This window comes from Bubalus kerabau, chromosome 1 (assembly GCF_029407905.1).
Source record: "Bubalus kerabau isolate K-KA32 ecotype Philippines breed swamp buffalo chromosome 1, PCC_UOA_SB_1v2, whole genome shotgun sequence".
NCBI classification, from domain to species: Eukaryota; Metazoa; Chordata; class Mammalia; order Artiodactyla; family Bovidae; genus Bubalus; species Bubalus kerabau.
Genome location: NC_073624.1, coordinates 147,911,389 through 147,933,028, shown reverse-complemented (window position 1 = coordinate 147,933,028; position 21,640 = coordinate 147,911,389). Strand labels below are relative to the sequence as shown.

Genomic DNA, 21,640 nt, shown 5'->3' with positions numbered 1-21,640 from the left:
CTTCTAATGCAAGTAGATTGGGTTTGATCCCTGCTTAGGGAACTAAGATCCTGCATGAGCATGGTGCAGGGGAAAAAAAAAGTTAATTATTCTGAATAAGTTATAATTGTAGATAAACTGTCTAGTATGAAGATTAAAGCAATAAAACTGAAATATTTGGAGAAAACTTGGAATGTGAAAATTTAGGATGAAATATTAGAAAAAGAAAAATCTAATCTGTTGTGTCATAATTACTGACAGTTTAAAATGACTGAAAGAGGAAAAAACCAGCTTCTCCCTTATCCTCACTGAGGCTTAAATTCCAAGAAGAAAAACTTTTAGTTTAAAGAATTACCAGGACTCTTCCAATGTAGTATTCTGTAGATGCTATTCTTTCCATATAAAGAAACTTACAGATTTTTTTCCTTCATAGAGGGATTTCAGGATTGTCTGAGGCTTATGTAATTTATGGATGTTTTCCTATAGTGTCATAATTGATTGTATCACATTTATTACATTCTCATGTTTTATTTTGACCTTTTTCTATGCTTTTTTTCATGCTGTGGTCAAATATTTTCAGAAACTTAAATACATATTCCTAAATGGAATTTAATTAAAATGAATAATACAGACATGTGTTCCCTGCCTAGGACAAGGAAAAGGTGTTCTTTTACGTTGTGTTTATTGGAACTGTAACTGATACTCTATTTCTTTAGGATAGTTCGGCAGTTTGTATCAGGGTAGAAGGGGCAGCATGCTTTTTTAGGGTCCATATTTGTGAATAAAGGCATTTTAAACAGAAATAAATCAACACCAGTAAGTTTTCATAGAGAAAGTATTTCTGTAGTGAACACTATTAAGTAAGCTATTTTTATTCCATATTCAGTTTTTCTGTATATACTATTGTGGCCAAAATTCCCATCAGCGTCAGTTTTCCTTGGGTGCTTTTTGTAGATGTGAGTTCAGCTAAGAAAATTTGATTACTCTGTTAGTATTTTTACACTGTGTAATTTTACATTTATTATTCCCACTGTAAGTTGTTATGAGCCAGATAAAAGACTAACACTGTTTTTAAGTTTTGGAACAAAGAACACTTGTAGGGCAAAGCAAGTTCCTAATGTTCTGCTTCAGACTTTAGTATTTTATGTCTCTTTTAATCCAACTATTTCATTTTTAAGTTGTTATCTTAAGAAATATAATACAAATGTTTTGGTCATTTCAATTTTAATGAATAATTTTATGGGAAAAAGATTTGAAACGTTGAAAATTCATCAGTAGGTAATTATGTAAACTGCATACTTTACATTCTTTTTTGTGGTATACCATGTAACCATTTAATATAATGATGTGGCAGATACTTAATATAAGTCAGTCGCTCTGAGCCTTTCAGGATATACTGTTAAGTCATATGGGGAACTATGTAAATAATTTTCCATTTGAAATACACATACTCATTGACCTGTAGAGATGATCATGTCTGGGTATTGGGATCACAGATAAATATTGCATGTTAACTAACATGTATTTTTAAAAGGTTAAAAAAGTATATCTTCCTTAATATATCCACTCTTACTTACCACTCTGTAGCATCTGCTACAGAAAGAGTATTCATAATGGTTAACCTATTGGCTTTTGGGTCTCAGAGGTGAGGGTTTAAATCCTGGCTTCCTCACTTATCATCTTGTGACTTGTTACAAGTGACTAAACCTCATAAGACCTCACTGTTTTCATCTTTATAAGTGTTTCTGAAGACTAAATGAGACTACACATGCAAAGTTTATAGCATAGTGTCTGGTACCTCAGCTATTTATTGACAGCTACAATAAATGATAGCTATCATTAATAGTCATAACCACATGAAAATTCCAACGTTCTTTGTTTAAAAAAAGCAAATTTTAAATCTCAAGACTATTTTTGCTTTAGGTCGTTTAAGAAATATAGGAAACTGTTAAATATAATCCCACTAGCCAAAGAAGATCATTAGAATAATATAGTATATAGAGTTTTATATCCTATGAAAATTCAGTACCGTTCTAAGGAATTACTAGATGTTCTGTATTTTAAAATGTGTACTGAAATTTCAACCAATTTATAATCTTTTTAGATCAAAACTTAAAATCGAACACATGAAAGAAGCCAACAAAGCATTGCAGGTGAGTTTGAAGTATTTTCCTCAAGTAGGAAGGTATGGATATCTGTGAAAGTCTCCAGTGGAAGGTAAGGCCCTGTGTTCTGTTGTTGAATCCTAGGATATATAGAGGCAGAAGCACTGAATGGGGAGCTTGTAAGATGGGGTCCACCTCTTCACTATACCTCTAGAACACATTATTAAAATTCCTCATGTTGGAAATGACCTTGGAAATAGTTTTGTCTACTTTCCTGAAGTTGTGGCATGGTTAGAGTGAAACTGCCTTTGGATTTGATAATCCTTAAATTCCTGAGCCAGTCTTACTAGTTTTTGATCTTCAAGTCACATATCACCATGGAGTCTGTTTCCTCTTCTGATTTTGGCTTATGATTTTGCATAAGGTTGCTTTGAATATTGAGTATGTTAATTGAGTGAAAGTGATTTGGTACAATTGAATATATGGTTCTTACAACAGAGGAGAAAATATAGTCTCTGTGTGAGTACTTCAATGACAGATGGCTTCCTAACCGCACAAGCTCATTTCGTTTACCAAAGTGTTACATGAAAGTCATTTAAAAAGTCAAATTGTACTACATACTGCGAAGACTTAAAAAAAGAAAAAAAGGGAAGCAGTCTTTTGTTTTTCACCTTCTTGTCCCTTATCCATTTCAGCTTTTGCCACCGTTAGGGAGCTACTTTTAATTCTTTTTAGTTGTTTCTTCTGGCATTTCCCTATTTCTGAAGTATTATGCAGACCTATGTATTGCCTCATTAACATGATGGATGAGGAGTTTTGCTAACTCTCCCCCTGGTCTGTCTACTCTTCACTGTTCTTCTCCTGTAGTTAAGTAAAAGTTTTTGTGAAATATATTTACTGTATATTCTTTATTATGAGTATTTAAATACTGTTCCTTGCTGGGGCAGGTAGTATTATATATTGCAGTTGTATTTTTTTTCTTGAACAACTTTTCATTTCCTCTAGAGCTAATATTTACCCCCCTGCCTTTTTTAGTTGTATTTGAGAATCAGAGTTTTCTTATACCTTCAAACACTTCTGCTGCTGCTAAGTCGCTTCAGTCGTGTCCAACTCTGTGCGACCCCATAGACGGCAGCCCACCAGGCTCCCCTGTCCCTGGGATTCTCCAGGCAAGAGCACTGGAGTGGGTTGCCATTTCCTTCTCCAATGCATGAAAGTGAAAAGTGAAGTCGCTCAGTCGTGTCCGACTCTTAGCGACCCTATGGACTGCAGCCCACCAGGGTCCTCTGTCCATGGGATTTTCCAGGCAAGAGTACTGGAGTGGGGTGCCATTGCCTTCTCCGCAAACACTTCTATTAAATGCTTTTTGATAGAAGTTTTTCACATGGTAAAAATGAATTAAGGAATCAGTTCTTTCTTTTTCCATCAGAGTCATCCTTATTGAAGTTCTCTGCTTTATTGCTCCTGTCTGGTCTGGTCACTCTTGTCCTGGCATTTCCCTTTGTTGTCATTCATTCTTTCAATGCTTTTTTTTTTCACCGTGCTACACAGCTTGTGGGACTTTTTTATAATAGTTAGCCAGCTAGGCATCAAACCTGGGTCTTTGGCAGTGAAAGCATGGAATCCTAACCACTTGATCAACATGGAATTACTACTGGGCAATGCTTCCTTCAGTAGCCTCCTAGAAAATGGTGAATGAATAATAAAATATTTTATGAATCTGTATGCCTTTATTCTGCTCTCACACTTTTTTAGGAGATACGTAGGGATGTTTGCCCAACTGTCATTTTTTAAGCTCTTTTGTAAATTTTTTCACTGTGAAATATATATCATATATACAAGAGGACATGTACAGTACAACTTAAAAATGCTAGCATACTGTTTTAGCTTGTGGTAGAACATGTGTGCTCCCTGATTGCATTCCCTTCCCTACAGTAACAGTCTACTGTTTTTGTTAATCATTACGTTTTTCTAAGTTTTATTGTTCATATCTAGCCTACATTATCTAGATTGCCATTTTTATGTGTATGAAAATGGATTTATATATGACTTTGTTTTTTTTTTGGGGTGCTTACTATTGTCCAGTTGATGGGTCTATTATATTACAGTGGGTCTATTTCTTACAATGGGTCTATTGTAAACCAGCTATTGCAGTTTCTTACATTTTGGATTTTATCTGATTTCTTCTTCATAGTATTATTTTTTCCTCTATCCCCTTATTTAAGCATATAAACTAGAAATTAAACCTAAAGGTTTGGTGAATTCAGTTTCCACCTTCTGTGAGACTTATTTCTGTTACTATATTTTTAATATTTAGCAGGCTCCTATTTGCTTATTTTTCCTTTTTAAAATAACATCTTGTTTTATCTCGGAGGATATTCCATTATAATTTCTTTAATGTTTTCTTTTATTGCTGCCATTCTGTTTCCTCTGAATTATTTTCTTCTATTTGGCTGGAGTACTTCATGCCCAAATCATTCCTCAAATGTTAGAAAATCTCCCAGTTTTGATGAAAGGCACAAAAAATCGTGGAAGCCTGGTGTTTGTTGGTTAGGTAGGTGGGGATATGTTGTAATAGACAGGGAGGCCTTGACCAAAGAGAAATCTGTCAACTTCCAATCTGTTGGGTATCTTCTCCCAGTGTTGGTATCTACTTCTCTCTGGAGCAGTTGACTTTGTTCAGGGAAGGATCCTTAATACCGTTTGGAGGATTTAACCTGAGTAGCTGACATTCTGGAAGGCCAAGGGCAGAGAAAAATAGCTATTTGTTTGCAGAGCAGTAGCTTGCCCCCTTTAGTTTTGGCTCTGCTTGTGAACAGCTTTGTTTTGTTGAGGAAGCAACTTCGGCTCCCTGGATCTTAAGTTTTTCTTATCTGTAAAATGAAAACTTGAGGGTGCTGTTCTGAGGTCCCTTCTAGCTAATGCACTAGGCTTACCCTACATTGTACAGCTTTTCTCCTTGAGAGAGGTGCAAGGTAAGTTCCTAAGTCTGGAAATAAAGTTGGAAGCTCAACCCTGATGTCAGAAGGTTACTTACTTTTGAAACAAATGATGGTGTTTGGAAATCTGCTTCATGTCAGGCTCTCGTCCTTCCAAACATAGCTGGGCAGCAAAGTTGCTTGCACTATGTGACTTTGGGACATTTGGCAAATCACTTTGCTTTTTATGGTGTTCCAAGTTAGACTGAATTATCTTCAAGGCCTCATCTTGCTTTAAAAAATAAAAAAATTCCATGATTCAAATCATGTGACTCTGCTGGGCAGTCTCTGTATCTGATGGGAGCTGTCTAAGGCTTTTTTTGTTTTGTTTTTATATCTTCACTTCTTACAATCCTGTGTTCTAAGAAGCCTTAAGAGTGCCTGAAGTGCAGTAACCCAATACCATTTGTCTTACCTCTGCTATATCAGATAACAGGTGCTGGTTACTAAGACTGTGAAATTAACCTTGCAGTCTTGATCCCTGAATGCTTACTCTTTTCGTCTTAGTTTCTTCCAAGAATTATGCTGTCAGGTAGAAGAGGCTTTCAAGAAAACTCAGGCTTTTGAGAAATGTCTGTGGGTTTTTCCGCTTGTAAGATTTTTCTCTCGTTAGCTATTTTGCTCACTCCCTCTTCCAAGTTAGAATCAGATATACTTAAGTTAGAGTCAGATATACTTGGTTCTGTGGAAGCAGCAGCAGCAGTGTAGCTTAGTCTGGGCTGTTTCCAAAAGGGACATGTGATGAGATTAATCAGAAATACAGGACTTCTTTCAAACTTAGGTCTTCTCATTATAAAATGGAAACCACCTAACAAAGTTGCTTTCATAGGGGGAAAAATGCTTTTCCTAGCCAGAATCTTGGTTGGTTAAGAATGAGTCAAGTTAGTTAGAAATTTTAGGTATCAAGTTAATTTCTACCTGTTTAAGACTACTTACATTTGCTATTAAAGTCTACAGAGTATCTATTAAATTTGTGAGTTACAGAAGGTAAGGGAAATTTATAGCACTGTAGAACTGAATTTAAGGTGAAGTCTTACCTAAAGAACTCAATCATTTGATTTACAAATTCTCTTCAAATTTTGTGGATTAGTTGTGTATAATACATAATGCCAAACTCATGTATTTCACAGTGAAAACTTATCATTAAGTGTTTTTGGACTAGACATTAAGATTCTTTCCTTAGTTACTATCCATAGTGGATTTTTGTTAAAAACATTTGTCATGAAATGTTCTAATATTCAGTTGTAAAGAGTAAAATGAACCATCATCCAGTTTCACTATTTATCAATATATGGTCAATCTTGCTTATTTATATAAGCATGTCCCTTTTTCCTCACCCAGATTATTTTGAAGGAAATTCCGTATTTGTTTAATCTACAACTGTTTCAATACAATAAATCTGTCAAAAAAAAGGAGGACTCATTTTTGGTTTATCTATATGCATATTCCTATAAAATGCTCTTGGTCAGAAATGTTTTCATGTATCTTTTAGTACTAATTTGAGCATTAATCATCATATTTTTCCTCTATCAGGGACTGGTTTGGTTGAAAGACAAAGAAGCAACACATTGTAAACTTTGTGAAAAGGAATTCTCACTGTCTAAGAGAAAGGTAAGGGAGAATAGGAAGTGAGCCCAAAAGTTTTGGTGGAAATACGACTACTTTTACTCATTTTTTTCCCTCTGATTTTTCCATTTAATAGCACCACTGTAGAAATTGTGGGGAAATTTTCTGTAACGCCTGTTCTGACAACGAACTGCCTTTGCCTTCTTCACCGAAGCCAGTACGGGTTTGTGATTCCTGTCACGCATTACTAATTCAAAGATGCTCATCTAACTTGCCATAATATTCCAGAACTAATGTATGAAAAGTACCTACAATGAATGATGAATGTTACATATGAACGTGTGTACAATGTATTCAGACAGCCCTTAAGCAGCTTTCAGACAGCATTGGTACCAGTTTTACTTTCACATATTCAACTCACAAGAACTCTTAATGTATGAGATTTCCTTTGCCATTTTTATTCAAAAATAACAGGGCATGCTTTAAAGTAACCTTAGCTAATTCCTGACTGTAGTTACCATGTAACTCTTTTCTTAATGCCATGGAGAGGCCAGAGAGCATAGCCTACATGTTTGCCTTATTCTGTAAAGTGAAGTCGATCAGTTGTGTCCGACTCTTTGCAACCCCATGGACTCTAAGAGTCGGACACGACTGAGCAACTGACTTCACTTTACAGAATAAGGCAAACATGTAGGCTGTGCTCTCTGGCCTCTCCATGGCATTAAGAAAAGAGTTACATGGTAACTGCAGTCAGGAATTAGGCTAAGGTTACTTTAAAGCATGCCCTGTTATTTTTGAATAAAAATGGCAAAGGAAATCTCAAATTATACACTGAGTTCCTGTGAGTTGAATATGTGAAAGTAAAACTGGTACAGATGCTGTCTGAGTAGTTATTATGTAACTTTTTTCTTAGTGCCATGGAGAGGCCAGAGAGCATAGCCTACATGTTTGCCTTATTTTGCAAAGGCCTTCTTAAAAATAGGGTTTCAGATTATTATTCTCCAGATTGTCAAATTGATATTTGATGGTGCCTGTAATTTTTTAATGCACTTTAAAGCCTCACAGTTCCAAGAACGACTGGAAATGCACATTTTAGAAGTATTACTATTTCAACAGGTTTTTCATTAGCTTGGTAAAGTGTCAACTGTATTTATTTGCTTCCCCTCTGCCAATTTTGCATTAGAAAATGCCTTCTTTCTCTATAGTCAATGTGGTATTTTGCTGAACTTTCAGATATAGTGGTTGAAAGGTATTATTTTGTCTCCAAATATTTTGAAAATGTTATATCCATTTCTTAGGGGGGACTCACACCTTTAAAAGTCAAAACACAGGAACAACTCTGGCAGTCTAGTAAAGACTCCACACTTGCACTCCAAGGGGGCACAGGATGGATCCCTGGATTAAGATCCTGCATACCACATGGGCATGGCCAAAAAAAAAGTCAAAACATAAATTTTCCTAGAAAAAAATGTAATAGCCAGGATTATAGGCTCCTGATTTTCCCTTAGCATTTAAGGAGAAATCTAAAATACAGTTAAACTTTGCCTTTGATTATGACAGGTTTGAGTAAAAAAAGTTCTGTATTACCTTTCCAGCCCAGTAACTTTTAGGAAGCATTACACTGTGGCAGTCTACTACAGTCGAGTAAAATACCATTTATTAGCACCTCCAAAGCCAGGGCCTAGAGCCCTGCCATTACATATATACTTGAACTATTTCAAGCATAAAGTCAGTAAACACTAATCCCTGTTAATAGTTTATAGCATACCAAGAATTTAATTAATCTTTAAAACTACCCTTGCATAATTAACCGTTTCAACAGCACCACCACTTGGGGTTCTACTTTTTTAAGTCTTAATTTAAGTCATGCACTTTTGAGTTTGTACCTTTTAAACATGCCATTATTGGTATCCACATTACTCCTAAGAGCACTACTAAATAAAGCATGGCTACTCCCTCCCCACTAAGATAGCACTGCTTATTCTACAGGATCGTTATTATCCTGAGTACTTACTTCTGTTGAGGTTTAAAATTAATTTTCTAAGTTGCCAAAGTATGAAACCACTGTTTTACTTTCAGATTTCTTTTCCATAATCCAGTCAGTTTTTAGTCTTCAATCAGAATGGACATATAGATTTATAGGTGGTCTTTAATGCTCTGATAGGAGTATTTGAAACATGAATTATATTCTTTGAACTGTTTTGTACTGATGGGATGGGTTAACATTTTTATGACGCGAATAAGCAAAAATGAAAAATATCAAGTGCTGTTTTTTATTATTGTGCTTAAACTTTAAAATGTGATTCTCTTAAATACCAACCCTGGTTTCATTCAACAAATAAACCATGATTTTTAGTCCCAATTTAAATTCTTCACCACTCCTGTTATTGCCATTGATTTGGGCCTTTTGTAGGCAGGCTTTTTCTAAGAAAATATTGAAACTTGCTCCATTTTGTTTTGACTTGTATCCAAAAAGCATAATCTAATTTTGGATTTTATGTAATAGAACTTTGTATTTTGTGCACTTTGTGTACTTGTTACACCCTCATCTAGTAGTAACCTAATGCTATCATGGTGCCAAGGAATTGTGATTGTAATTCTCATATTCACACTTCTCTAAAATGTGAATTTTATATGACAAATAAAACACCTGAAAAATTAAGCCTGTTTTAGAAAAGTTGGTGTGAGCCTATAATTAAGGGAGTGAGTACAGGCAGTTAAGATGAATCATTTGCTCCAGTTGATAGGTTCCACTTATGCTACCAAGCTGCCTTCTTTAAGAACAGCAGAAATTATTCCTTTGTCACTTTGTCTAATATTCAATTAGATATAGTACCTTCTACCAATTTGGTTTCTAATCATTAACTGACACAAAGCATTCTAGGACAGACGCCATACTCATCTCCCATACTGATATTTATTACATTAATAACATTTCTAGCAAAAACAAGTAACAAGTTCAATAACTGAATTCACATTGACAGGTTTCATTTTGATCCATTAGCCAATTTGGAAGAAAAGCCGTATTGATCAAAGGGATTAAAAGTAAAGCACCTTTTTTCCTTGCTACATAAAATTATTAAATACAATGGCTCTAAAACTCAAAACAAATTAGATGCAAAATCCAATCTCAACACTCTGAAGACACAAACTTGTGTCTTAAATTTTTAAAAAGTAGTCATCTATTACAGTTATTTTAAAAGCCATATGCTTTAACTATTTGGCTGGAAACTGAATACACCTGTGAGAATTATACTCCACGGTAAATACCTTTGTACTTGTAGTGAATCTCCTGTCACCGAGAACCTTAACCTAATCTAAGACATTTTGAGAACTTACAACTATCACTTTTGGGAAACATTTTTTTGGTACTTCAGTCAAGTGCTGAGGGGATTTCTTCTAAAGTCTAGAGCTAGAATCTAAACTTCCAACACTTCCATCTGCAGGTAACACAATTATGAATATACGTTAAGTCCAGATACCTCCTGGATTTTTAACATTTCAGAGCTATGCCGGATAAATGTCTGAAAATATACAATTAGCCAATTTATACTCCTGAAGTTACCTAAACTCATCTTTAGGTTTTATATTTACAGTGTTGTCCAGGAGAAATTAAAGAGTAACACTAATTATTCTCCAAGCTCTATTCCAGATGTCTGCTTATTAAGACTTGTAGTTTATGCAGAGGTGAACCATTGTCCTCTTAAGATTAAACTACTTTGTGTAGAGCTAATAGTAAAATACATCAACCCAAATCTTATGAAAGCAGCACATCCTCAGGAGTAACTGTATATAAAAAGTATCAACATCAGTGGTTTGAATATAAAAATTTATTTTTTTAAGTCAAAGTATGCAACAAATAAAACCTACAGAAAACAGATTTTCCCATCACAATCTGTTGCTTTACCAAATAATATTTTGAAAACACATTCCTTCAGTCATTATAAAGTTCTTAAAATACAAAAGAAAGTAATTCTGTAAGAAAGTCTAGTAGACCAGATGCTGTTGTCAGGACTTTTCTATGTGTGGTTATGCTTTTAGTACATCCCACGCCATCCACCTCCACTCATGCCACCTTGCCCATAATAACCGCCACTGCCTCCACCACCACGGCCTTAGGAAAAAAAGACATTAAGAACCATTTAGTAGAGGATACAAATGCGTAAGTTATTAAAAAATATAAACAATATTGTAAATCAACTATACTTCAATTAAAAAAAGAAACAATATATGAACTTTAAACTGCACCACATATGGGGACTCAACTGAACCAGAGTAAAAGACACTCACCATAACCACCCAAGCCATCAGGAGTACCATATCCTCCACTGTAATTGTTCCCCATTCCCATTCTTCCAACAGATCCATAGCCTCCCTGATTATCTTTAAAAAAAAAAAAAAAAAAAAAAAGTTTGAGATTGACTTGCTAAGTGTCTAACTCGGCTTAATATTTAAAAAGCTTTACATACCCATTCCATCTCTGCCGTAGCCTCCCATTCCAGAACCTCCCATTCCAGAGCCACCTCCAGGAGTTGAATTCAAGAAAAGTTCAATGTATCGATGTTCTTTTGAGTAATAGGGGAAAAAGGAATGTTGAATAAAATTTATAAATAAGTGCAGAAAGATTGACTAACATTAATGTGAAAAAGAATGCTTGCAAATTCCTAGTGGAGTGACGATACAACTAAAATCTAAGGTTTGTTTAAACTGTTCAAGCTTGAACTAGTTATAAGTGTTTTACACTTCAGTTTCCTTATCTATAAAAGGGCTGACTCATTATTGTAGAACCTGCTGGTATACATCTTAAAAATAATTCCAGAACTTCCCTGGTGGTTCAGTGGTTAAGAATCTGCCTGCCAATGCAGGGGACAGTTTCAATCCCTGGTTTGGGAAGATTGCACATGCTGCAGAACTAAGCCCATGTGCCACAACTACTAAGCCTGCACTCAAGAGCTACAACTACTGAGGCCCAAGCACCGGAGCGCCTGTGCTCTGCAGCAAGAGAAGCCACCATAAGAAGCCCACACATTGTAACTACAGAGTAGCCCCTGTTTGCCACAGCTAAGAGCCCTTGCACAGCAACAAAGACCCAGTATGCCCATTAAAAAAAAAAAATTTCCCTTGATACATATGTATTCCAGGCCCATTCATAGAACTGAATTAGCACCTTGAGGGTAGCATACAGGGCAACTTATTTTTATTAAGTATCAAGTGATTGATGTGTGCTCAGATTTGGGAATCACTAGTGGAGATTAAATTTAATGGCTTAAAAACAAATTTGATGACATGGAGAAATAACTCACCCAAGTTATCAATGTATAGATTAAGAAACAGTATTAATTTCCAAGTGGCATAAAAACTTAGACAAGTGCAACAAACATTTTTCCTGTTTAGTAACTTAAGCTCTAATAATCTGTGAAGTAAAAGAGCCTGAGTTAAACTCTTCAATAGACAGCCCCATCAAAAAGCCAAGTCTGAGCTTATTAGCAGCCACATGGTTTCAGGTCCCAGACCACTAAGCTCCTAGAACCTCTTCCACTTGAGGAATCACAAATGAGAGGGTTATACTACTTACGCATGTTATTTTTATCTTTAGACATGGCAGCTACTGCATCTTCATGTGTCACAAACTCTACATCTGCTTCTCCCGTTGCTCTGCCATCAGCTCCAATATCAATATGCACTCGGATTGGATTTAGTGGTGAGAAGAACTAAAGAAAACACTTATTTTACTTTTTAGATTACTGAAAGACTATTACCATGCACATTGGTTTTAAGTCTATTAAATGCAAAGTGATCTTTAAAAATAACCCAGGTGATATTAAATTAAAAAGTATTTTAAGCTAGAGAAGAGTTTACATCCTAAGGAAAGAAGTCTCATTTTCCTGACTATACTCAGAGAGAAAAGCAAGCTTCCTCGGCCCACTCCCAAGAAAGGTATTTCAAAATTGTTTGAAATAAGTGACCCAAGAGACTGACATGCAGAGAAATTGGGTATTAGGAATCAGAACAGAGTCTGATAAACCTACCAACTGTATATGCATAGGTCCCAAAATATATCATTTAATTCTAACTGCAAGTTAATCAGATTTAAGTGACCCCCCAAAGCACCTGAAAATTATTCCAGTTGGCTCCCAGTAAGATCAATGGTAAAATTTTTCTTTAAGGGCTAGATGATAAACACCCTCAGCTTTGTAGGCCATTGGGGTCTCAACAAATAATGAGTAACTGACTTGGCCCCAAGGGTTGAAATTTGCTTATTTTCTAACCAATTTGTAATGAAGCAGTTTCAAATCAGTAATAGCAGCCATCTACTACCATTATTTTTAGTTCCTCATTTCTAATCACAGTCTGGGAAAGCCAAACCAAACCACTAAAACTGACTTGTTACATAGAATACTCAAATTAGACACTATGATTATATATAAAACCACTAATTACTAAAATTACTCACGTTAGCAATATCATTTTCAGTTGCACGAAAAGGCAGTCCTCTCATATGTACAAAATGACCACCATGAAAACCCGAACTTGCATCACCAGCTCCACCATAACCATGTCCTCCCATACCTAGAAAATAAAATTTCCAAAGATTATTTCTTTCCTATACACACCTTTCCCTATTTACACAGTTTTCACTGACACCCCAAGTAATCCTAACACTTTTAAGTTTTTCTAAATATCATATGGAAATTTTTCTGTAAGTATATATCTATATAAAGCCCTATGTAGGAATACACTGAAATATGCCTGAGTTGATTTTTGTATACAAGTCACCTATACTAAGTGCATGTAAAGCAAATACTAAAATTCACCTAAAAATCACCGTCTTTAATATTTACCTCTTCCATCTCTCATTCTGTCATCGAAGCCATCATTTCCATAGCCATAATTATTATAGCCACCATAGTCATCAAAACCTCCATAACCTGTGTAATTTAAGGAGAAATACATGAATAAGCTTTCAAGAGATAAAATTTTATAATCTAGTTTTTATAAAAATGTATCTTCTGACAAGCACTATGGTTAACTTATATTGTTACAAGTTTGCAACTCCTCCAAGTTTGCAACACCCATTTTAGTGCATATTAAAAAAGCAGTTAACACTTGTATGAAAAGCACACATTTAGACATAAAAATTTTTATCCTAATGCCAAACAGAAAAGGTCAAAACATGGCAATCTCTTAAAAATTTTTGTGTAGGTAAACCAGGTGCCAATACACGCATCAATCAAGTCCCATAGCTGCCCATGGGAATCCACATTTTGTATGAACAGATTTATTAAACCTAGTAGGTACTGAAATTACTGCCATTTCTGTATTTCTTGAAACAGTGTCAGGAACATTAAGAAAATGACAACAGAACCTTTGTTCATTAGATACACATACCACCATCATATCCATCACCTCCTCGTCGCATTCTGTCATACATACTTCCACGCCCAGCTCCATAATAACCCCCTCTTCCTCCTATTGGTCTATCATATGGTCCTGGTCGCTGGCCCAGCAATCTTCTTGGTGGATCATAAAATCCTTTGATTTCACTCCTGCTACTTCTGAAGATCTCAATATACCTATTTGAAAATGGTTTAAGGTACAGGTTTCAGCATAAATGTATTAGAGTAAATAAAATACTGGGCAAAATGCAGTAAGTTTTTCTACATCTAGATATAACCCAATTAAAATTGCCTAAATACACCAAAAGTTAACATTCTTTTACACCTACAAACTTAAATAATTAATATTTAAGTTTTAAAAGACAAATTAAGTCATTTGAAAACAATTCACAAAATACAAGTTTGTTTTGTTTAGTATATAATAGATGTTTAGAGAAAACAGTTGATTATACAAAAACATTTATCAACATCATCCTACAGAAAAATGGAAACAATCTAATTTTAATTTAAGCAAACTATTAGCATTAATTCCCCACCCAAATCTGTAGTTTCCAAGTTAAATTTAGATAATTATCAATTCTTTTAAACTACCCCAGAAAAATGTTACTGTTACCCCCCCATTAAGCAATAGTGACCCACAACCCCCAAAAATAAAAATTTAACACCATCCCAAACTCTCCATCCCCACCTGTGCCCTATTCTTTCCTTGTGTTTCCCCAGAGCATTTTCTGCTATCTCCTTTGAAGCAAACTGCACGAAGGCCTCCCCTGTGCTTCTCCCCTGGTAGTCCATCGTCAATGTTATCCCATTTGGCACGATTTCCAACCCTTTAACCCAAGGACAAATAACCCCATCAAGGGGAACAGTGTTAAAGGCTGAAACATTCCCATCTGAATCAAATATTTAAAACAAGTCTAAACAAAACAAAACAAAAAAAAGCTTAGTTTCCCCATCACCCCATAATACAAAGGAAGATCTTTTCAAATATTACTGGATTATATAATTTGTTTTTTGCGACCAATGTCTTTTAAAATTACACACACACTCACAAAAGGCCACCTAATATTACACGGAAAAAAATAAAATTTAACTATGCTCCATATGCTAATTCATGATTCATTTCATCATACATAATTACTCTCAATTATGTTCATTGCACATTAGTTAGGTTTTACATATTTACACATTCTGTATTGAATATTAACTGGAGCACATTTCATAACTTAATACATTAAACTCAGATACACTCAAATCAAAAAGTCCCCCAAACGGGTTTTACAAATTAAAAACTGAGTAATAGAAATATAAAATTAAAATACTACTAAACTTTGACTAATACTAGAGGTACCTTGAAAGAACTGAACTATTTCCTCTTTGCTGCAACCAAATGGCAGTCCACGAAGTCGTACTGTCCCATCACTAGCGTCATTTGGACCATTATGTTTCATAACCCAATCCATCTCAATACCGTTTGATTTAAATGCTATAAAAATAAACAAGCACACAAAGCAGTCAATCAAAATACACTCTTGCCAGAGGTACTGAAGAACCAACTCTCAGTGGTGCACAACAGCAAATGTAACATATGGTTATACAACGGTACAATACCTTTCTCTTACAGGGCAGACAAGACTGGGTAAAGGCACTGAAACCTAACCCATCCCCCAATCCTGAATTCCTAAGTATTAAAATGTTGTAATTTTAAGAAAACTTCATAATTCTACCATCAGTCTTCAAATTCTACTTTTTGACCCTGTCCATCTTAATGTCAACTCTGGTCTTTTCCTCATGTCTCAAGTGTTCCTTAACATTTTCCAAGTTTTATTATTCACGTGAAATAGTTACACAAATTCTTCAAAAAAACAAAACAAAACAAAAAAAAACAAACCTCCGAAGTTGTATACAGTACCACCATCCATTCACAGTAAGAGCCTAAGTCAGAAGTACAATGAATACTCCTATTGATGTTGGAAAAATGGTACTAAAAGTCTAACCTTAACAGATGCACTGTAATTCTGAACATACCAAATTGTTTTTGAAGGGGGAAAAAAGTCCTGTTAACTATAAAACTGATTTAAACACTCCCCAAAAGCAAGTTTTAAAATTACTGACTTAATTAGGCTGAGTTTTAAAACTAATATAAAAGGGCACCCAAAAACAGCTTTTTAAAGCCATCTGGCAATTATTGAAGATAGTGTATTAAAAACCACTTTACTCACTACTTTTGAGTTTTTTTTTAAATTAACGCAATCACATTCAAAAAGTTAGGGTACAAGAAGCCTCCTTCCCCCCTCAAAAGAACTCATCCACCAAATTCCCATCCTGAGACAATCACCCTTTCTTTTTACAATTCCCATTTTAAAGAGGTTAATGCAGAAGTCCTTCAGCTGCAGAAACTTACCAGATCTTATAAATTTCTCTATGCAGCTGTAGGAATCCTACTCACCTGAATATTTCAAACCTTTCCCTCACCACCTCCTCCCCTGTAAACAAAACAATTTGTTCACTTGATTCCTTTAAGCTTGAGGATATTTCATATAAGCAGTATTCATTAATACTTAATTTCACACGATCTAATTATTAACCCAACTGTTTGGGGTAGCATCTGCAAAGAGGAAAAATTTCCCCCTAGAACCCATGCATTTAAAGTAAGCTAATGCAGAAATTATCCAAATGTGGCTATTCAGCAAATTCCTCTGTATATGAATCACCTTTGTACCTGTTTGCTTTGCACATGTGTGCATAGTCCGACTCTGCCTTTTTTCCCTATCTTAAGTGCCAGTCTAGACACAGATGTTCAAGATTTTTATCTGACATTACAACTAACTCTTATGCACGAAAATAACTGGGAAGAACTTTTAAGACAAAGGAAACTCCTGGCTTGAATCCCTAGTCTGTCACTCACTGCTACTTAATTCACTAATAAGCAAACTACTTAACCTCTGCATTCAACTGTAAAATGTAGCAGTCATACTTATACTTCACTGGACTCAGAAGAATCCATGCTTAGTCTGCAACACAGTAATCATTTAATGGTGGCCACTGTTACTGGATTCTAAGGGGCCTTGTAAAACTAATGAGATAAGCTACAAACAAAATAACTAAACCTTTAAGGATAGGAACCTATCCTGAAAGGAAATAAGGACTGTTACAAGTTTTTTTCAAAGTCAACAGAGGCTTCAATTTTCAAGCATCTTTAGGACTTGTCTAAAGCAGAGAGAGGGGGAAAAAAAAGGAGGGTCTCTGGAAAGGTTTACTTGGATACATAATCAGCTAGACAATTTAATCAGCTAGTCCCCCTGAAAGTAGGCTTTGGGAAAAGGAGACATTTTGGAGATCTTGATAATTTTCTTAAGGGTAAAACAAAAAAAAAGAACGCAGCAACCCAAGACATAACTGTTTTCTATAAAGGGGAATTTAGCAACAGAAGTGGAAAAAATGCAAAGGATCTAACCTCCATTTGTTAACCTCCCAATGAAAAACTTAAGAGCTTTGCAAAGTCAATCTAATTTGTTGTGAAAAGATCTTAGAAGTGGTGGCTTTATATCATTTAGAACATCCCCCCCCCCCCCCCCCCCCCCCCCGTGTAAAGGTACTGTTTCATGAACAAATACCTTCCCTCCCAAAGAGGGAAACTGACTTATCTTTACTATAAATCTTATTAGCACTTTGCAAGAAACACTAGCAAGGAAACTAGTTTTGATGTTTGGATCAGCCTGTACCAATGAGATCTATATAAAACAAATAGTCTATTAAAAAAAAAAAACTGTTAATACAATTTAAATCGAGCTAAGTTAAACAGATTCGGAAGACGAACTATTTTATAGGCCAACTCTCCATCCCACGTGTATGAAGAGTACCCAATAAAGCCTCACTATTATCTCCTCAAAAGTTTTGAACCTAGAATTCTATTTAGAAAACAAAACCAAGATGGATTCTTAACTCATTAAAATAGAGTATTTGTTCTTATACATTAATAAAGCTGTCTCAGAAACTACCTAAATAAGCATTTACTACTTATTCAGGATAATCCATCTCAACTTTTCTTTGCAACAGTGTCTAATGGCTAATGTCCAGGGGCTAATTTTTTTTTTAAGAATTCCTAGTGTTAGAATACCAGCAGCTGGAATAAATACCAGCTGCTGGAATAAATACCAGCTGCTGGAATACTAGGATAATCTTGGTCAGTTCTATATGAGATTTAAAATATAATTTCCTAAACATGATGCTACATGAAGGATGCCAGTCACAAAAGACCACATATTATATGATTTTAAGTGGGTGAAACTTATGGTATATGAACTGTATCCCAAAGCTGTTAAGAAAAGGCAACCAACAAAGCAAGAGACAAAATTCCTTTGTAACACAGAGGCATATACCATCTTCATAAATATAATACACAAAATAAGGATTTGATGCATTAGTAACTTTCTAAACGGTAGCCCAACTGCTGCTAAAAAATGACAAGGAACCTCAAAATTTGGTCAAGAAATTATAAAATACTTAACACGGAAATTTTTCATCATTCCGCTTTCATTGTGCTTGCTCCTTAATTTTAAAAACAAGAGACACCACTACTACCTAAAGGAAGTGAAGCCTCTAAAATGATTGGGTTCTTTTCTAGAACCATGTTACCAGCCACTGCAGTTCAGTCACTTGTTTACCAAAATAAGACCACCATAAGAAGAGTTATTAAAAATATTAAGGCAATTAGGTGGATTTCCAAATTACCATGCAGATGAAAAAGAGGGCAAGAAAAAAAGTTTCTAGGGTAATTCAATCAGGGAAGCTGTTACATCACATACTATTGATAATTTATAGGAAACTGGGCTGTCTTTTCAAAGTCCACGAGAAGCAAAGAAAATCTTCAGCAATACGAACTGTAGTTTTTCAAAAGCTGTAAAAATAGCCATGCCTACACCTTTTGTACGGCTTCAATGAAAATTACAGACACAATTCTCCAATGTTCTAAGGGCTAAAACCATCGCAACATCACATGACTGAACTTGCTGTTTGTCTTTCTGTTGAGCAGGCTTATTTTCTTGTCAAAATGTTACTCCAGTGCTACACACCAAATAGAAAACAGGCTTAGCTACCAAAAGAAAATAAACCCTGTGTTTTTAAGTGTTTTGTTTCCATGGCCTTACAATCTTTGCACAAAATACAATCCTTGGAGACTTAATTCCTATACACAGTTTTGCCTATACACCAGTTTTCACTGGTGGTGTTTTAACAACTGTTTCCCCCAAATAAAACTATTTAATTCTAACCCAGTATTTGCCAAACTACACAAAACCATTACCCCATCCCACCCCCGCTCAAAGGTTCAGAATGCCTATTTTCATAGTTCATCTATTTGAAATAAGCCCATTTCAAATTCCTGTTTGATAAATCACTCGCTTTTCTGCTTACACAACAATTACCCACAGTCTTTCAATAAGTTTAAGATAAGCATGGGAAGGGGGGGGGGCCCTTTGGAAAATGAGTACGTACTCTTTTCGAAGTTCCAAATGTGGAATATAAGGGCCGGCTAAGCGTCCTTTATTCCGCCCCGGAGACTTTTCGTTTATCTAGCTGCTCTAGAGACCGGAGAGCTAGGGAGAGGACGCCACTTCCTAGCCCGGCAGCCAAGCTTGGCTTAAAAACCTTCGCCACCGGGCGGCGGAATTACAAAGGAGGCCGTCTGCCTCCTTTGTCCTGGATTTAGGAGTTGAGCGCCTTCGTCGCCATTGGCTTTCCTCCCCCAGCTCCAGCCTCTCTCATCTTGGGAATCTGCGTCAGAAGTCGCTCGCAGTCCCGCCGGCCCAGGTAGCCCAGCCGAGACTGCGGAGGAAGGGAGGCCTCCATGGAAGGCCAGGCCCATCCGGCGCCATTTCCATCGGGAGCGCGCCCGACGGCCCAGATCCTCCCACACCCAAGTGCCCAGCCTTTCCCTGCTCGCTTCCTTCCCACCCTCATCCCTTCAGCGAAGCTTTAACCACCCCCCGGCCTCCTAAATCAGTTTTCTAAAGCTGAGGGGCAAAAAGCATCAGAGGAGAAGGGCGGGAAGCCGAGGGCGCCGCGCTGCCGTACCCAAAATGGCGGAGGCCAAACCAGCAGGGAATGGAGGGGAAATGCTGGATGATCCCTACTTCGGGGCTCGGCTTCATCCACTGAATTCCACCTGAGTTAATCCTCCTTCCGACAAGCCGCCTTCCTGGAAGTGGGAGATCGCCTGGGAGGCGCAGCCTGGCTGCCTCCAAGTGGCGACCTCTACACTTCCCCCACTCCGCCGCCCCACCCCCTCCCAGTGGCTCTTCCGTCCTTCTCCCGACTCCGCTCTCGTAACTACCAGCCCAACCTACCCCCTTTTACTTCAGATACCCTGTCGGGCGACAGTAGCGCCGACTGCGGTGCTCGCGGGGTCTGGCTGTGAGGAAGTAGAAGTCGCCCGCCTCGGGTAGAGCTCCCACAACGGTTCTTCCAACCGTCTCCAGCGGTGGCAACCGCTAAGGGAGCTGCGCAGCAGAGCTACTGGCTTGGGGGGATGGGAGAGAGCGAGCGAGGAGAAGTGGGTGGAGCGAGAGCAAGGGAGTCCGGCCGGCCCCGCTCTCGCGAGACAGGAGAGTCGGTCTCGCCTTGGGACCGGCGGCAAGAAGTGCGCTTGCGCGTTGGTCGGATATCTAGTTGGGTGAGAGGCGGATAGTCAACTTAGAGAAAGAGGCCGCAAACTCCACCTTTCCTGTTTACTATATAGCCATCAAGTTCTCGGAGCAAACCCTTCTGCTCTCTCGAGGAGGATGTGAAGTGGCAGTAATAGGCCTATCCGTGCGTATTGTAGGAACCCGTGGTGTCCGGGTGTGGAAAAGTTCTCGGGTGCTCTACCGCATCACGAACAAGTTCCTGATGCGGCAGAGCATTAGAGAACAAGGTCTGTAGAGGCTCCGCCCTTACCCAGCGTCACCTGCGTGGAAGGGGCCTCACGTGGTTCGGCTGCCAAAAGTGGGGAGGGCTTTTCTTGTCCACCATGTTTGCGTTATGCAGTAAAAAGAGTAGGGCTTCTCCGCTGGAAAGATACGAAAGTGACCACCAGGCTCTGATTTGCCCTGGGCCTCTTCCCCTGGCCTTGGCGCTGACGGCGCAGCCGCCCTGAAGTGTGCCTCTTTAGGGGCGGGGTGTGTTAGTTACTGATGTTTCCCTACAAATCTCTCCTCGCTTCCTCCTCTCCTTTGCATTTTCTCTTGGTTTTATTCTCTCTCTCTTTGTCATTTCAGTTACCCATATGCCGCTTGCGTCGCCCGACTTTGAGTTGTTTTCCAAATAGTGCTTTGCATTCTTCAAAAATGCCTGTACAAGTGACAGCTAATAATTTTTGGTTGTGCTGGGTCTCATACCACTAAGGTTCCTAGTGACAGCTTTTTTGGGGGGAAAAAATAAAGCCGAATTCCTGTAAGAAGAGTGGAGGGCAGTTCTAGTACCGAGATCAGCGCAAGTTAAAGACCAAACGAAAGAACGAGATCAGTGAAAGTTAACTTGCAAACAAGGAACGTATATCAAATGCGGGGGAGAGACGGAAATGAGTGTGAGTAAAGCAGATGTTCCTGTAGGTTGGAAATGTGGACAAAACTAGGTTTTA

At 37.3% G+C, this 21,640-nt stretch overlaps 3 protein-coding genes across 23 annotated transcripts in view; 2 read left to right on the top strand and 1 right to left on the bottom strand.

Annotated features, from left to right (window-relative positions):
- Positions 1-9,305, top strand: part of RUFY2 (RUN and FYVE domain containing 2) — a 45,162-nt gene extending 35,857 nt beyond the window's left edge. For 6 of the 7 annotated variants that reach the window (XM_055591014.1, XM_055590983.1, XM_055590973.1 and 3 more), the window contains 3 exons: positions 2,084-2,132; positions 6,596-6,673; positions 6,765-9,305. In XM_055591014.1, coding sequence (XP_055446989.1) covers positions 2,084-2,132; positions 6,596-6,673; positions 6,765-6,908 — 271 coding nt within the window. In that variant the 3' untranslated portion in view covers positions 6,909-9,305. The remainder of the gene's footprint in view (positions 1-2,083; positions 2,133-6,595; positions 6,674-6,764) is intronic. The other variant, XR_008718120.1, reaches the window with a different exon arrangement.
- A 1,135-nt stretch (positions 9,306-10,440) lies between these two features.
- HNRNPH3 (heterogeneous nuclear ribonucleoprotein H3) lies at positions 10,441-20,892 on the bottom strand. 8 transcript variants are annotated; one of them, XM_055591062.1, is made up of 10 exons: positions 20,742-20,892; positions 15,374-15,508; positions 14,714-14,852; positions 14,018-14,202; positions 13,471-13,557; positions 13,083-13,198; positions 12,204-12,339; positions 11,098-11,193; positions 10,919-11,011; positions 10,441-10,742 (listed from the first exon to the last, which is right to left on the bottom strand). In XM_055591062.1, the coding sequence occupies exons 2-10, from the start codon at positions 15,483-15,485 to the stop codon at positions 10,666-10,668; spliced, it is 1,041 nt and encodes a 346-aa protein (XP_055447037.1). In that variant the 5' UTR covers positions 15,486-15,508; positions 20,742-20,892; the 3' UTR covers positions 10,441-10,665. The 8 variants fall into 8 exon arrangements, with proteins under 8 accessions (XP_055447037.1, XP_055447057.1, XP_055447086.1 ...); XM_055591082.1 differs by lacking the exon at positions 20,742-20,892 and adding an exon at positions 20,389-20,675; XM_055591111.1 differs by lacking the exon at positions 20,742-20,892 and adding an exon at positions 20,370-20,531.
- PBLD (phenazine biosynthesis like protein domain containing) overlaps positions 19,715-21,640 on the top strand; it is a 37,637-nt gene continuing 35,711 nt past the window's right edge. For 5 of the 8 annotated variants that reach the window (XM_055591177.1, XM_055591125.1, XM_055591169.1 and 2 more), the window contains exon 1: positions 20,557-20,832. The gene's annotated coding sequence lies outside the window, so the exon portion shown is untranslated. Of the gene's footprint in view, positions 19,834-20,556; positions 21,587-21,640 lie in introns of those variants that run through there. The other 3 variants (XM_055591165.1, XM_055591134.1, XM_055591160.1) reach the window with 3 other exon arrangements.

Bases quoted from the DNA above. Each gene is read 5' to 3' on its own strand.
- HNRNPH3 (XM_055591062.1), bottom strand. From the start codon at position 15,485: ATGGATTGGGTTATGAAACATAATGGTCCAAATGACGCTAGTGATGGG. The intron at 13,558-14,017 runs GTATGTGTATCT...TAAATTACACAG, and splicing joins AGGTGATGGATATGATGGTG to GTTATGGAGGTTTTGATGAC. The intron at 11,194-12,203 runs GTAAGTAGTATA...ATTACTCAAAAG, and splicing joins TAAAGATAAAAATAACATGC to AACATCGATACATTGAACTT.